The sequence below is a fragment of the Gobio gobio genome, assembly GCF_949357685.1.
Source record: "Gobio gobio genome assembly, chromosome: 1".
In the NCBI taxonomy this organism is placed as follows: domain Eukaryota; kingdom Metazoa; phylum Chordata; class Actinopteri; order Cypriniformes; family Gobionidae; genus Gobio; species Gobio gobio.
The window spans coordinates 2997516-3015238 of record NC_137097.1 but is presented as its reverse complement, the minus strand read 5'-3'; the positions used below and the strand labels follow the sequence as shown (position 1 = coordinate 3015238).

General features: G+C 39.9%; 1 protein-coding gene across 1 annotated transcript; it reads left to right on the top strand.

Moving 5' to 3' along the window:
• The first annotated feature begins 3618 nt into the window (after positions 1–3618).
• Positions 3619–6003, top strand: LOC307132045 (piggyBac transposable element-derived protein 4-like). The gene is made up of 3 exons (XM_079826178.1): positions 3619–3917; positions 4033–4486; positions 4602–6003. Exons 1-2 carry the CDS (start codon positions 3631–3633, stop codon positions 4454–4456), a joined length of 711 nt encoding a protein of 236 aa, XP_079682304.1. The 5' UTR covers positions 3619–3630; the 3' UTR covers positions 4457–4486; positions 4602–6003.
• The last annotated feature ends 11720 nt before the right edge of the window (positions 6004–17723 follow it).

Genomic DNA, 17723 nt, shown 5'->3' with positions numbered 1-17723 from the left:
GAGGACGTAATGTTCCAAGTGTATCACAAAGATTACAAAAAATGAAGATGAATGGGCAAATTATTGGAGTTTCATATTATCTGTGGCTAAAACTCAAGTTATGTTTTACAAAAGGGAAAAAAGTACCAGAGGCTAAGTTGAAGTTATATAAACATCAGCTGGAGCAAGTCCCAGTAGTTAAATATCTTGGTGTATGGATGGAATCTAGACTGACTTTTGCAATGCATGCTAAAAAACTTATCAAGAAATGTAAAACAGGAGTAAATATTTTATGATGATTATCTGGGGTTGAATGGGGAGCTTGTTGATTATCTTTGAAAAGAATATATTGCACATTAATTAGATCAAGTTTAGATTATGGAAGTATAATTTACGGATTTGCGTCTGAAACCACACTCAAAAAGATTGAAGCAATTCAGAATCAAGCTTTAAGAATATGTTGTGGTGTGTTCAGAACATCTCCCATTGCAGCTATACAGGTAGAAGTTGGGGAAGCTCCTTTATACATTCGTAGGTATAAACTTACAATTAATTATTGGGTTAATATAAAAGGTCATAAAGAGAGTCATCTAGTAAAGGGAGTGATAGAAGAAAGCTGGGAACACTGGAACAAAAACATTAAAAGCTTTGGATGGATTGCTAACAGGGAAGCAGAAGTAGTTGGTATAGTAGACTTTGATGTTAGTCCAACTGTGATATTATCCAGAATACCTCCATGGATCTTTCCTATGCCAAAAGTGGACTTTCAAATACAAATAGAAATTAAGAATACGAAAGAGAGCCCTAAGAACGTTATTGCACAGAAGTATTTAGATCAGATTTATTCATCGTGGTTACATGGTTCTAAAGACCCCATCTCTGGAAGAACAGCTGCTGCAGTATATATTCCTAAATTACAAACCAGGATTAAGAAAAGAATAACTGATCATGCATCTGTGTATGCATCAGAATTAATTGCCATGATGGCGGCACTCCAGTGGGTAGAGGATGTAAAACCTAGACCAGTAGTAATATATTCTGACTCTTATGCAGCAATATCAAGCCTTGCAAGTGGACTAAAATCATCAAGGCAAGATATTATATAAGAGATTCTTTCAAGTTTGCTAAGACTAATTAATGTAAGCTTAGTAAGTTTTTTTTATGGGTTCCAGCTCATGTGGGTGTGGAGGCTAATGAAGTGGTTGATAAACTAGCTAAGCAAGCTCTAAAACATTCAGAGATCGAAATACAAGTGACTCTTAGAAAAAAGAGGTTAATTTTAACAAAATTTACCCATTCTTCCTGCTGAAGCTTCACTTCGTATTGCCTGTATCCACTTTTATCTTCTTAAACGCTAGTTTCTTTGGGTCGACAGCTTATAGAAACTTATTTCTGTGTTTTTTAGCTTGTTTGCTGTACACCTTGTCACATATCAGCTTTTAGACATTGTTCTGTTTTTTGTTATAAGTCCGAAATGACAATGAGGCAGCCTCGCGCAATGCAAAGTCAATGGAGAGCGTTTGATTGTTTTCCCCCCCGGTGTGGGCGTGGCCTAAATACGCTCTGTCTCTATATATTCGTCACATGGGCGTGATCATTTATTCATTTGAATCTGGCGCTCTCTCTCTCTCCACGAGTAGCTGCGACGTAGTCTGTGACACACCTCCCCTGTCATTTGTAGTAACTGTTTACTTACTGGGCGGAATTTATTATCAAATGGATCGTCAAAAGAAGTTTTTTTCTGCTGAGGATGTTTTATTTGAGCTCACTCGAAGCAGCGACGTGGAAAACATTGAGGAGAGTGAAGACAGCGATGACAGTGATATGCTTGTTGACGGAGCTGATCCAATAATATACCGGTGAGTTGCTATGTGTAGTTGTTTATGTATATGGAGAATGTGTTTATGAGAATGTATTTATTTTATTTTTTCTGTGTGCTAGAAAAAATGCAATATACCAATATGCTGATATTTTGCATTTTTTCTAGCACACACATGGGGAAAAATTATATATATATATATATATATATATATATATATATATATATATATATATATATATATATATATATATATATATATATATATATATATATATTGAGACTGTATTTATTTTATTTTTTCTGTGTGCTAGAAAAAATGCAATATACCAGTATGCATTATCCATATGCTGATATTTTGCATTTTTCCTAGCACACATGGGGAAAGATTATATATAATTTTCCCCCATGTGTGTGATTGTTGATTTTATGTCTGGCCATCAATATGAATGCTCACTGTATCACCGGCCATTAGATTGATTGTAGGACTGTGTGCGAATGTATGGGCCGCCGTCAATATGAATGTTCACTGTATAGCCGGCCATTAGATTGATGTTTGGGCTGTGTGAGAATGTATAGGTGGCCGTCAATATGAATGCTCACTGTATAGCCGGCCGTTAGATTGATGCTTGGGCTGTGTGAGAATGTATAGGTGGCCGTCAATATGAATGCTGTCTAACCGACTGCCCATCAGTTTCATTGTTCATGGGATGGCCTGTAATTAGAGTGAATGATGACAGTGTGATTGTTGATTGAATGGGCAAACTATACAGAAGTATTAATTCAATTCAATTCAAATTTATTTGTATAGCGCTTTTCACAATACACATTGTTTCAAAGCAGCTTTACAGAAAGTGCTAATGCAGTGCTAATTCTCTTTCCTTTCCTTGCCATTCTATAGGCATCAGGTTGAGTCTTCGGATGAGGAATGGCAGCCAAGCACCAGCCAACCAGCAGAAAAGAGAAGGAAGCTTTCAGATTCTTCAAGATCTGCACTTGTAGACCTGAATCGGCCAGTAAAAGGGAGAGGCAAAAAGAGGGTCAGAAAAACCAAGTCCACACCCGCTGTGTCCCCAAGCACCCCTACAGTAAAGTGGAATTGGTCAACTGACGAGGACATTACACCCCCGCCTGCAGTCTTCAGACCCTTTCGAACACCAGGCCCACAGCTGATCCCCACAGCATCATACACAGTGTTGCAGTTGTTCCAGCTCTTCATATCCACTTCATTGCTGCAGACCATTGTCAAAAACACAAATGCCTATGGAGCGATGCATCAAAAGGACCAAAAACAGTGGCAAGATATTTCTTTGAATGACATATATGCCTATATGTCACTTATAATATACATGGGAGAGATGAAAAGGCCTTCACTGACTGATTACTGGAGGAAACACAAAATTTTCCGCACACCCTTTCCTGCCGAAGTTATGTCTTCAAGGAAATTTTTTTCCATCTCCTCTGCTCTGCATCTCAGTGATCCCAAGGTGGATGCTGAAAACAACACCAAAAGAGGAACAGCTGCCTATGACCGTCTCTGTAAGCTAAAGCCAATGTATCAAGAACTGAGAGATGCATGCAAGAACTTTTTCCATCCTTTCCAGAACATTGCAATTGAGGAGAGGATGGTGGCAACAAAAGCGAGGAATGGACTAAAGCAATATATGAAGGCCAAGTCAACAAAGTGGGGATATAAACTGTTCGTGCTTGCTGACTCATTATTTGCATACACATGGGACTTTTTTATCTATGAGGGTAAATCACCTGCAGCTCCCATCCCACAGAACAAAGGACTAAGTTATGAGTCTGTCATGGCACTGGTTGATGAGAAGATGTTGGGAACAGGCTACAAACTGTTTGTTGACAACTTCTACACCAGTCCAGCGCTGTTTACAGATCTCCTGAAAAAAAACATCTGGGCGTGCGGGACTATTCGGTCCAACAGGATAGGATACCCTAAAACTGCCATGAACAAGCTTCCAAAAAGAGCTGTACAGATGTGCTCCACCATTCACAGAGGCACCGGAGGGAATGTTGTGCAGAGGAAAGTGAAAGGTGGAAATGGACAGTGGGAAACCTTGGATGTACCTGTTCCAGACTGTGTTGCAGAATACAACAGGTTTGTAGAATATTTTCAGTAATGTCATTTTTGTTTGTTTACATTTCATCTATATTGAATATCAAGAACATTTATGAAAATATTCTAAAATATGACCTATTCTATTTCTATTCAGGTTCATGGGTGGAGTAGATGTCTCTGATGCACTCATTGGCTACTACACAATCGCACACAAAACCAGAAAGTGGTATCGTACCTTCTTCTTCCACTTTGTGGACATAGCCATTGCAAATGCTTTTATACTCCACCGTCAAATGGCTGGTATGAAGAATCAGAAGCCACTGACACAGAAGCAATTCAGAGAACAACTCGTTGAGGAACTTGCTGTGTTGGTGCGTGCTGATGTTCCTTCACCCCCTCCCTCCCACAAAGATGAGACTCGCCACTTACCAGGGAACTTCGCTTCAGACAGCACCAAAGGAAGGCGCCAGTGCAGGGTTTGTTCCCAAAAAACCCCGGTTTTTTGTAAGGCTTGTTCTGTGGCACTGTGCTTTCTGCCAAAGCGCGACTGCTATGCTGTTTGGCACGAACAGCACTGACTATCCAGACTGTGTTGCAGAATACAACCGGTTAGTAGAATGTATTCAGTAATGTCAATTTTGTTTGTTTGTATTTCATCTATATTGAATACCTAGAACATTTCTGAAATGATTCTAAAATATGCCCTATTCTATTTCTATTCAGGCTTCACCAGCACTGACTACACAGGACTTTTTGGATTGTTTTGCAGGAGACAACGGCCTTTTTTTTAAACATTTGCACATTTCACCAGCACTGACTACACAGGACTTTTTGGATCGTTTTGCTAATATTTGTATACGCAAACTAGAAATGGACTGAAATGTTCAATTAGAGAGATGAACGTCTCTGGGTACTGCCCGTTTAGTGAACTTTATACAACACACAAAACATCGTTGTACTGGGTGTGCGGTGGTAAAGGAGTTACCACCTTCCCAAAGGACTTCTCTTGGAGTGGATGTTGCTATCCAGGAATAGTAGCTCCAGGGATTCATCTTGTGGAACTGCCTAGTTCCAACTCTTTATCCAGACAAAAGAGAGCTATGCCTACTTACAGGGGATACATCCTGGCAGATCGATGGACATCGCAACAGGCAAGTGCAGGCTGGGGAATGTTCCCCTTCGGGGGAGTGGTAGCTGCACTCCAAAAAGTAAATGGACTGGCCTGGATGATAGAACAAATGAAGAATGACACTGCTGATTCAATCACTCTGATAAATGACGAAATGAGAGCAATAAGAAGTGCTGTAATTCAGAACAGACTGACTTTAGACCTTCTAACAGCCAAAGCAGGGGGAGTGTGTAAAATGCTGAATCTATCATGCTGCTTCTCAATTCCAGATCGCTACAACAATATTCACGATTTGGTAAACCACATGAAAACCAAAATTGTTGATCCGCCGGTTGCATACGACTGGGGTAAAGAGATGAGAAACTGGTTCTCTAGTTGGGTGACGTATTTGAATATGTTGTTTCCTGCTATACTGATTATTTTACTGATGATATGTCTGGGGCCATGTATTTTGAGAATTTTGCAAGGGATGGTTAAGACGAGTATTGGAATGGTCTATAGATCGCAATATTAGACTGAAAATAATCATATTAATAATCATATTCTTTTGTATTTGGTATCTGGAGAGTGACTGAGGGTCCGATATTTAGTGTCGGGAGTGCAATAACAGTGATTATTCATTCAGCCCGGCTCCCAGATAACCAATATGCATTTGCTTGCTCTTATTTGAAAGGTACTATCCCTTAAAAAACAGCCGTAGCTATTTTCCTAAAAGTGAAGCACTAAATCATAAATTATTTAAAGTGGCCATTGTTAATATTTTCTTATTTCTTGGGCTTCACTTTCTAACTTTCCTTGTATAACACTGACTTTTATGCCATGGTACGTGTGCACAATCAGACAATACATTCAGTAGTCCTTGGACACATTCACACACACCCAGACATCCCAGACAAAACATTAAGATACACATACAAACATTTTGCGCACATACATGTTTCACTTACACCTTTATATATGACCTTTCTTCCTTAATAAATTTGAGAATGTTATAGTACTGCACTGTGTCTGTGGTTCCTTGAGCATTCTCCCAAGATCTTGCGCTGCAGCTGCTGCCACACATCACAGGGGTGGACATCGACTGATGATTGAGAATATTGATATGTTGATAGTCTACCTAAAAGTTAGATTCTAACAGCTGGGGGCTCCGTCCGGGATATTCCCAAGAAACACAGGACTGCTGAGAAGTCATCCTCCATCACAGGTAAGTTATCTTTGTATGATTTCCTGTGGTGGTAGGATTGATTGATTGATTGATCTCATAGAAGGTAGAGATAGCCCTGGTGTTCCTGTCCAGGAAGATTTGTCTGTAAGGGTAATGTTTAAATGCACAGTTACCTGACAAATATTTTTTGAGTACTCCCTCCAGTGCGAGGAAGACCCGTTTAGATCTGCTCTGACGGGTAAAACATTCTGAGATAGCCCTCCAGTAGGAGGAAGGACCGTGTAGATCCGCTCTGACGGTCAAACAAGTGTTGATGGGAATATTCCGTTTAGACAATTAATAATTGACAAACTGATTTGATTGACACCAAATATTTGACAAATTGATAAAGAGACCCCTGTGATGTGGTGTGGTAAACTAACAAAATAATCAAATCACAATTGATTAAGTGAAGGATGGGTCAAAAAATATCAAGACCAGAACAAGGGGAAACACCCCGAGACTGGATGTTTAGAAATAGTTGCGGATACTGGACCGAACTGTATTTATCAAATTTGAAAGGGTGGACTCAGGGAAAAATACAATTGGATCATTGCCCTGAAGATGGTTCTTTTAATCCAGGGGATATGGATAGTGCAGATTCGATGATTAATGGGGGATGGGGAAATCCAGAATGGAATTATAAGTACATGAAAGAGGCATACAATAAATGGAAAGAAATGAAAAAATACTGGGATAAGGGTCCAGAGAGGCCGAAACTCAAAAAAGAAAAAACAGTCACCCCCATACCAGCCAGCGGTAATACCCCATGTCACACCAGTAGAATACAAGTCAGCTGTGGTGACACATGTCCCGGCGGTAGAATTCAAATTGAGCACTTACCAACATAATGTTCCTAAACATAATGTTCCTAAATTAGAAGAATTAAAACAATCCATCCCTGAAAAAAAAATATACCACACCCTGACAGAGAGTAGAGACGGAGTAGAGAGTGAGACTGAACTGTGTGTAGCAGGGGGGCCACAGCTGATGAACAGAAAACAGAGCCTGCATTTATGTTTGTGAGAAGGGGAAATCAAATTTCCATACACCCCGCTAAGGTGAGTGATATTGAAAGTATATGTAACAATCTGCCTTCTCCCTCTCATCCGGTGAAATATGTCCAGATCCTAAAAAGTCATACACGATATGCAAAATTGACAGGTCCAGATTTTAAAGTAATATTACTCAGAACTCTGGGGGAGGACGTGACAGAGACAGATATAATTGACGGGTGTCCTTCTCTGAGAACAGAAAACGATAAAATGACTGGTAAAGGTACCGCAGATAATCCTAATAAGCTGCTTTGGGAAGAGGAAGAGCATTTAGAGACTTTTTATGAGGAGCTGCAAAAAATGTTAGAAAGAAAGTTGATTTCTAAAAGAGACATTTCATATGCTGCGAACACTAAACAGGAGCCGAAAGAATCAGCCGCAGCTTTCGTAAATAGATTCAAAAAAGCGTGGCAGGACGACTCTAAACTGCCAACCACACACCCACTGCGCAATGTGACGTCGTAGTGACGTCCTTTCTAAGTAATTTTTGGACGTCCAATTTCGGTCCACTGAAGGGGTTGTTTTGTAACGCCAGGCGACGTCTTTTTTTCGACGTCTCCGGTACGTTAAATGTTGACGTCCGTGGGACCTCCGTATATGGGCTATTTATAGTCCAAATGTGGTCGTTTGTGGACGTCTTTTCAACATCATATTTAGACGTCGTTTTTATGCAACTTCTATAAATGTAGTCATGTTTCAAGAGGGTGGAGGACATGTTTTCTGTACCATGCATTACATTTCCTGTAGCTTTGTTTCAGTAGTTTCGACAGGAAATGCCAGCATAGACCGTAAGGTCTCCAGTTGTTGCTGAGACAATCAAACTGAGTTTTTGGGAAATTATCTGGAACATATGCCACCTTCTGAAATGGGACTAGATTACTTTTCAAAAAACTCCATTTGATTGTCTAAGCAGCAGGTGATAAATGGAGACGCATACATAGGTGTAATGCATTTCCAGCTCAAACTAGCTGCTGAAACAAAGCTACAGGGAAATGAACTGGCACAGAAAACATGTCCTTCACCCTCTGGAAACATGGGACCACATACATACAACACTAGTTATACAAATAAGTCACAATTCAATATAGCCATTTCTTTATTTCCATCTTTATTTTAAAAAAAAATCAGGGCATAGTAAATCCTCCGCCTCCAAGTCTTTGTGGTGCATGCTTGAGGTGCTCAGACACATTGAATTTGATGTAGTCCTCAGTGGCTGCAGAATCAAATTTCATGATCCCTTCTGCAAAAGAAAAAAAGACAAATGATTTAAATATATGCAACAGCATTCTGCAGTCATACAGGAAGTCAGTCACAATGGAAGACTTCAGCATTAATTTGACTTCAAAACGACTCAAAGCAGTTTGGAACTGTTTTTCTTCCCGGAAGCTTTGCGTGAGAGCTAATAAAATATTTAAACAAGACAATTTTTCGTGTCTAATTTACTTGAGACAAGTATTGTTAGCCGTGTAATTAGCGGGATAATGTACATCCAGCCGGTTATCGCCGCAGAATAAACCCCTTAAGTGGCAAGATCCCTCCGCTTCGTGTCGGGTCCTGATCACTCTGTCTGGGTTTACTCTGCGATAACCGGCTGGATGTACATTATTCTTTACTAAACACTAAATATTGTCTAATTATCGTTACTGAGAAAAACACAGAAAATCAAGATATTTTTTGTCAATATCGCACACGCATTTTATAGTGCGCGTGACATGTTTGCCGCTCAAAAAGTCAAGCTAGCTAACAGCTTTTCGACATGGTCTCTCTCCGTGACCATTCGTGGCTATAATCACAGCAGGTTTGTCAAGACGTGATGCTAAACTACCTACCACACGTACACATGGACATAAAAATCACTAAGCTGACCAAACTTGCCTTCAACTTAGAGAAGAAAAAATGGACTCACCAGCGAAAGCGATGCAGGCTGAATGTGCCGTCTTGCACGCAGAATTGCGCCAAATGCCTGGCGTGTGGCCTCGGCCAATCAGAACAGTGACTGGTTGGGTTATGATGATGTGCTACCCCAGCCAATCAGAGTGACGTTGACTGTTTTTTGACTCAATTTGAAAGCCAAACTATATTAAATCCTTTCAAAAGGTCCAGTTATATTAGAACATTTGTAATTGTAAAGAGTAGTTTTTTATTCAAAATAATTTTATGTTTTATATATACGTTTATTATGCTAATGTTTAAATAGCTTCAGCATTTCATTTAACCCCTCTCATGTGTATTTAGTGCAAAAAACGAGTTCAGAACATGAATCTTGAGTGTTTTAGCTTTCAAGTATTAATCATGTTGATAACAACAATGTTGATATTTGTAAATAAAACATTATATATAATGTAAATGTTCTTGCACCTGTCATAGACGTCCAAATGACGCCCAAAAAAATTACCCAGTTCAAGGTCAAAAGTTGAACGTCCAATTGACGTCCAAGTTGGGTCATGGTTGGACGTCAAAATAGTGGACCTAGTTTGGACGTCGAATAGATGTCCAGAATTGGTCATGGACCGACGGACCCAATATAGACATGATCTGCACGTTTATCCGACGTCCAATGTTTAGTGGGCAAGATCATATCATACTGTTTATTAACACATGTTTGAACAACATGAATCCAACACAGGCCCAGCTGATAAGAGTAACCACCTCAATAATTACTGAGTTGTCTGTGGAAGAATTGTGTGCACGAGTGAGGGAATTAGATGCTGCTGGAGGATTTTCAGATAGCAGCGGGGTGACGGTTAAAACTGAACCTGCATTCATGCAGACAACAGCAGTACAGAGAGAAGGGGGTGGGCACAGGCCAGGGAAGTGTCACTATTGTGGAAAAATGGGCCACTGTTTAAGAGATTGTAGAAAACGGAGATATGATGAGGAGAGAAAGAGAAGGGGAGGGGCAGAAAAAAAGGAGAAGTCGACTGACAACCAATATCAAACAGAATGGACTCCCCAATAGGGAGGCCTACGGAGTGATAGAACCCCAAATACATCTATGCTCACTGTAAAATATGATAACAACAAAATTTATTTGCCAAATTTGGAATTGAGTGTAGATGGGAAGAAATATTGTTTTCTTATTGATACTGGTGCTAGTTGTTCCTCTATTTCTGGTTTAATATACGAGGGCCCAGTTTCAGCAAGAATTACACGCTCCGTGGGTATAGATGGGGTTCCGATCTCCTGCCCAGTGACACATCCTTTGCATGTGGTCACAAGTGATGGTCAACATTTAATGCACAATTTTACTATTATTCCAGTCACCTCTGAACTTGCTCGGAAGGGATATAATGCACAAATTGGGGATGGAAATTGTGTTTACTGAAACTAACGTGTCTCTCTTCTTCCCTTCTGTGCTGATGGTGTCCACTGAGCCTCACCCTCTTCATGTTGATTACATGGCGAGTGAAGTGGAGGGGGAGGGAGAGATAGCGCCACTAAGACGGGTGTATCCAAAACTATGGGCTAAGCACAAGGACGAAGCAGGTTTTATCAATGTTAAACCGTACACTGCGTTGCTAAAAACAAAAACACCAGTCTATGTAAAACAATACCCTCTCTCTCCAGAGAAAGAGAAGGGTATTGAACCTGTAATAGATAATCTATTGAAACAAGGCATTATCATAGATATACATTCGCCATATAACACACCTATTAATCCTGTCCTAAAAGCAGATGGTCAAAGCTGGCGACTGACACAAGATTTGAGAAAGATCAATGATTTAATCATACCACTTTCTCCAGTGGTACCAGATGTGGTAACTATAATAAACTCAATACCACCTACACACAAGTTCTATAGCATAATTGATTTATGTTTTTCAGAATACCGCTATCCAGAGAGGTGCAGCCACTGTTTTCGTTTACATACAAACAAAAACAACTAACATGGACACGCTAGCAGTGTTCTCTGCGATCGTGCACAAAACCCTCAGCACCATTAATCTCCCACCACTGACTACGTGCTTACTACAGTACGCTGATGACCTTCTCATCTCTGCCACGACGGCAGAGGCCTGTGAGCAGGCCTCCATTATTGTCTGCAATGTGTTGGCAGAGGCGGGGTTTAAAGTCTCGAGAAAGAAACTACAATGGGTGGAACCACAAGTCTCCTATCTGGGACACGTTATCTCTGAAGGACAAAAGAGAATCTCTCCAGACAGAGTGGAGCTGGTAAAGAGATTTACTAAACCAGACACAATCAAACAAATGCAGAGCTTTCTGGGACTGATAAAGTATTGCAGGGCTTGGATACCAGACTGTTCTTTGTATGACAAGACTCTGAGACAAGCAATTGACACCAAAGCTTCACCAAAACAAACAATCAAGTGGACTGATGAAATGGATGTGGCCTTTAAGGTATTAAAACAAGCTATCATGTCAGCACCGGCTTTGGGCCTTCCGAACTACAAAAAGAATTTTAATCTGTATGTGCATGAGAGCGGGGGCATTGCGGCGGGGATACTGGCCCAGGAACATGGTACAAGTTATCGTCCAGTTTCTTATTTATCCAAAACTTTAGACAATGTTGCACAAGGTCTGCCTACATGCCTCCGAGCAGTGGCTGCTGCTGCTCTGATGGTAAGGGGTGCTGAAAAAACAGTTCTGTCATATCCATTGACATTGCACACCTCACACCAGGTAAACGCAATTTTACACAATCTTAATACACAACACATGACAGCACAACGTCGTTCAGGTTACGAAGCCACTCTGTTAGCGACAACAAATTTACCATTAACCCATCATCTGCTCCACACATTGCTGTCATTGCTTTGAGAGAATTGCTGGATGCAGCAGACCAAAACTCTGACTCAACTTAATTGGATTTAGGGATTTTCTTCTTGAAAGAACAATACAAGTTAGGGTAGGAGTAGAGTATTCTAAAGCCCAATTTTGCAGAGCTGACCTGCGGGAGGGTAGAGAGAGCATTTTCTTGTGGTGCTCCCCGGAGCACTTGGTGCCCTACGCGCAGCACGTGATGGTAGTGGCGGCACAACTTTGTGGCAAACCTCCAGTATTTTCCACATACCATTTAAAGCAAAAAGAAGACCAAAAGCACTTATTAGAGGCACAACACTTCTTTTAGCTCTAGGTATGTGTTTATTACCAACACAATCCAAACAGAATCGTTAGACTGGACCTAACTGTTATATATATATATATATATATATATATACGTTCCTACTCTCACCTATGGTCATGAGCTTTCTCCGTAGGGTGGCTGGGCGCTCCCTTAGAGATAGGGTGAGGAGCTCAGTCACTCGGGAGGAACTCGGAGTAGAGCCGCTGCTCCTCCACATCGAGAGGGGTCAGCTGAGGTGGCTCGGGCATCTGTTCCGGATGCCTCCTGAACGCCTTCCCGGGAAGGTGTTTCGGGCTTGTCCAACCTGGAGGAGGCCCCGGGGAAGACCTAGGACATGCTGGAGGGACTATGTCCTCCGGCTGGCCTGGGAACGCCTCGGTGTACCCCCGGCAGAGCTAGAGGAAGTGTCTAGGGAGAGGGAAGTCTGGGCATCTCTGCTTAGACTGCTGCCCCCGCGACCCGGCCCTGGATAAAGCGGAAGAAGATGGATGGATGGATGGATGGATATATATATATATATATATATATATTAGACACACACACACGTGTTTTCTCACGTGAAAACAGGAAGCAACGTCATACGCACATGACGACAAGGAGGTTACGGTGGTGCGTAAAGCGAGTTATCCCTCCCACTTCTGCTAGTTTTACTGAGATGTCTTATCCCGTGCGAATTGTCCATTAATATTACAGACGTCCTGAGGTAAAATTACTTTAACCCCACCTCCCCATGTAAAACTTGTTGGGGTAACAGCTTAGGACCCAGGACCAGTAGTGAAAAATGAAGACCAGGAGTCAGATTAATTAAAGAAAATTTTACTGAAGAATAGTTTGCAGTTTCTTCAGCAGAAGCCAGCTCAAGAGGAGTTCGTAGGCCGCGCTCCCTCTAACAGTCTCCCCGCCTCCGTCTAACGTACATACAATTTTCTGAACAGTTATACTGTTTTCAAGGTCTAGACACGTCATTACTGCCATGTGGAATGATTCTGATTGGTTCTAACAACATGCAACGTAAGCAACTTTCCACACGTAGACAGATAGGAGCATATATCTCTAAAAATGCGTAGACTTGATGTCGCCCAGGCCCCGATTAGTCTCCAGTGACCTCGGAGGTCACAGAAAAGCGTCTATAGGTCTGGCATCGCCTGCAGGAAGGCCCATATCCAATACTGGATCTGCACAAATCATACAACGCACACACACAATACTCCAGAGAATACCAGTTTCCATCAAGGTCGGAACATCTTAACTAACTATCAACAAAGCACTTCTCCAAAACATGCTGATACTACATTTAGTACAGAAGTGACTTTATTCTATTCTATAAAGAAAGAAAAGTATATCAGAGAGGTACATTTCTGTTACATTTTGAGTCCCCAAAAGAGTCACATAGCTGTAACATAGATGATCCCAGGGGTCACTTTAGGAAGACATACAGTTAACACATGCTGAGCTCTTCTCACTTCAAACACCAAGGACATTTGCCTGTCAGCACGTCTTGACACAGACATCAGAGCTGGATTCAAAAGCACAGAGCAACTAAAACACTACAATATCCAAAATCACTCCTTGAATATAGAGAACTGATTTATCAAATGTAGGAAATGGTTATAACTTGATTATCATTCATTCTTATTTTAATATTGATTAAATATTTAATATTTAATATCATTCTTGAAGGATATGTGTCTGATGAAGAGACAAGTGATGTTTGGCTTGACCCTTGACCCTTCAAACTAATCCCGTCCGAATAGGGCTTAAGACATCCTCAAGGAAGTGTATGTAGTCCAGTATTTTTTAAAATTATGATAAATTATATTTTTAGTAACCTTAAAGGTGACATAGGAAGGGCATTATTTGCAGACGACGGGGCAATATGGAAAAGAGGACGTAATATTCCAAGTGTATCACAAAGATTACAAAAAATGAAGATGAATGGGCAAATTATTGGAGTTTCATATTATCTGTGGCTAAAACTCAAGTTATGTTTTACAAAAGGGAAAAAAGTACCAGAGGCTAAGTTGAAGTTATATAAACATCAGCTGGAGCAAGTCCCAGTAGTTAAATATCTTGGTGTATGGATGGAATCTAGACTGACTTTTGCAATGCATGCTAAAAAACTTATCAAGAAATGTAAAACAGGAGTAAATATTTTATGATGATTATCTGGGGTTGAATGGGGAGCTCGTAGATTATCTTTGAAAAGAATATATTGCACATTAATTAGATCAAGTTTAGATTATGGAAGTATAATTTACGGATTTGCGTCTGAAACCACACTCAAAAAGATTGAAGCAATTCAGAATCAAGCTTTAAGAATATGTTGTGGTGTGTTCAGAACATCTCCCATTGCAGCTATACAGGTAGAAGTTGGGGAAGCTCCTTTATACATTCGTAGGTATAAACTTACAATTAATTATTGGGTTAATATAAAAGGTCATAAAGAGAGTCATCTAGTAAAGGGAGTGATAGAAGAAAGCTGGGAACACTGGAACAAAAACATTAAAAGCTTTAGATGGATTGCTAACAGGGAAGCAGAAGTAGTTGGTATAGTAGACTTTGATGTTAGTCCAACTGTGATATTATCCAGAATACCTCCATGGATCTTTCCTATGCCAATAGTGGACTTTCAAATACAAATAGAAATTAAGAATACGAAAGAGAGCCCTAAGAACGTTATTGCACAGAAGTATTTAGATCAGATTTATTTATCGTGGTTACATGGTTCTAAAGACCCCATCTCTGGAAGAACAGCTGCTGCAGTATATATTCCTAAATTACAAACCAGGATTAAGAAAAGAATAACTGATCATGCATCTGTGTATGCATCAGAATTAATTGCCATGATGGTGGCACTCCAGTGGGTAGAGGATGTAAAACCTAGACCAGTAGTAATATATTCTGACTCTTATGCAGTAATATCAAGCCTTGCATGTGGACTAAAATCATCAAGGCAAGATATTATATAAGAGATTCTTTCAAGTTTGCTAAGACTAAGTAATGTAAGCTTAGTAAGTTTTTTATGGGTTCCAGCTCATGTGGGTGTGGAGGCTAATGAAGTGGTTGATAAACTACCTAAGCAAGCTCTAAAACATTCAGAGATCGAAATACAAGTGACTCTTAGCAAAAAAGAGGTTAAAGGGAAAATTTAACAGAATTTAAAATTTAAAATTTAAAAGAATTTATTAACAAGGAATGGCAAGAAATATGGAAATGTGATAGTAAGGGCAGACATTTGTATAATAATATTCAGCAGCAAGTAGAAAATGGAAGAAGTGTTTTTAGGAATAGGAAAGAAGATACAATTATTTCTCGCATCAGAATAGGGCACACTAGACTAAATCACTCTTTGTCTAAGCCTTGCGAGGACGTGCTCGTCCTGAAGCGCTATTTTTAGCACGAGTGTAATGTTTGTTAATAGATTTAACGTAAAAAAACATCATTCATCTTGACAAACTATATATCATTCTATCATACTAGACTGTTATGCAATAAAATAATGCACCAAAAACAGTCTCCCGGTAGCATAAAGTGACATGGGTTTATAGCTTAGAATGTTACGAACATAATAACACCACCCGCACTCAAAAACATGCAAAGATAGCCGGGATCTAGTCCAAAATGTCCAACCATAGCACTCTGTTTAGCTGATGTCATGATGTGCTCATCCAATGATATTGTCTGAATATCTGGAGCCAATAAAAGCATTGAATCGTCATGACTGACAGAAAATGTAGCCAATGAGCACACGATTCCAACAATACCTGGCATGTATAGAGACAGAGCGCCACGCGTCATAATCTGAAGGCCACGCCCACCGGGGGGAAAACAATCGAACGCTCTCCATTGACTTTGCATTGCGTGAGGCTGCATCCTTGTCATTTCGGACTTATAACAAAAAACAGAACAATGTCTAAAAGCGGATATGTGACAAAGTGTACAGCAAACAAGCTAAACAAAACCCACAACCAAAAACCCAGAAGTTTTTTTAAGCTATTGAACCAAAAAACGAGCGTTTAAGGACAAAAAAAGTGGATACAGGCCATTGAGACAGAGCGCGACACGTTATATTACACTGAGAACTACGTCCGCTAGAGGGGAACGTAATCAGCGACAGTAAATATAACATATAAACCTGACATTTGGATATTTGACTTAACATAAGTCACATAGGCATACTGAGGCATACTGAGTGTCAGGATCCCAAAATGTACCCATTCTTCCTGCTGAAGCGTCACGTTTTACTGCCTTTATCCACTTTTGTCTCCTTAAACTCTCGTTTTTTTGGGTCGACAGCTTATAAAAACGTATTTCTGTGTTTTTTAGCTTGTTTGCTGTACACTTTGTCACATACCAGCTTTTAGACATTGTTCTGTTTTTTGTTATAAGTCCGAAATGACAGAGATGCAGCCTCACGCAATGCAAAGTCAATGGAGAGCGTTCGATTGTTTTCCCCCCGGTGTGGGCGTGGCCTAAATACGCTCTGTCTCTATATATTCATCACATGGGCGTGATTATTTATTCATTTGAATCTGGCGCTGGCGCTCTCTCTCTCTCTCCACGAGTAGCTGCGACGTAGTCTGTGACACACCTCCCCTGTCATTTGCAGTAACTGTTTACTTACCGGACGGAATTTATTATCAAATGGATTGTCAAAAGAAGTTTTTTTCTGCTGAGGATGTTTTATTTGAGCTCACTCGAAGCAGCGATGTGGAAAACATTGAGGAGAGTGAAGACAGCGATGACGGTGATATGCTTGTTGACGGAGCTGATCCAATAATATACCGGTGAGTTGCTATGTGTAGTTGTTTATGTATATTGAGAATGTGTGTGAGAATGTATTTATTTTATTTTTTCTGTGTGCTAGAAAAAATGCAATATACCAGTATGCATTATACATATGCTGATATTTTGCATTTTTTCTAGCACACATGGGGAAAAATTATATATATGGGTGATTCTTCAATTAGGGGAACTTTTATTTCCCCAGGTTATACATTCATGTTAAAAATACTATATTTTAAAATAAATAGTTTAGTTATTTCAAATAATGTTTATTGCACCACCAAAAAATGTTATACACTAAAATCAGTTTGATTTCCATTTTTAAAAATGTTTTCATCCCTAATATTTGGCTACTCAGGCCTTGTCCCCAACCCAGACTTTAAAACTTATCTGCTCTGAAAATGTGATAAAATGTTATCAGTTCATTATAAAATCATATGTTTAAACAGTAACTTAAAAAGGCACTTGATGCATAATTCTGGTTCATATCTGTGCAATTTGTGAATATTTTTAACACACACGTATATAACACATGTAATTGTATGTTTTTTACAAAATATATATATATATTGAGACTGTATTTAAT

What these genes read in the sequence shown, in the direction of transcription:
- LOC307132045 (XM_079826178.1), top strand. Translation starts at nt 3,631, where the DNA reads ATGTTGGGAACAGGCTACAAACTGTTTGTTGACAACTTCTACACCAGT. An exon ending in TGTGTTGCAGAATACAACAG is followed by an intron (nt 3,918 to 4,032) that starts GTTTGTAGAATA and finishes ATTTCTATTCAG; the next exon opens with GTTCATGGGTGGAGTAGATG.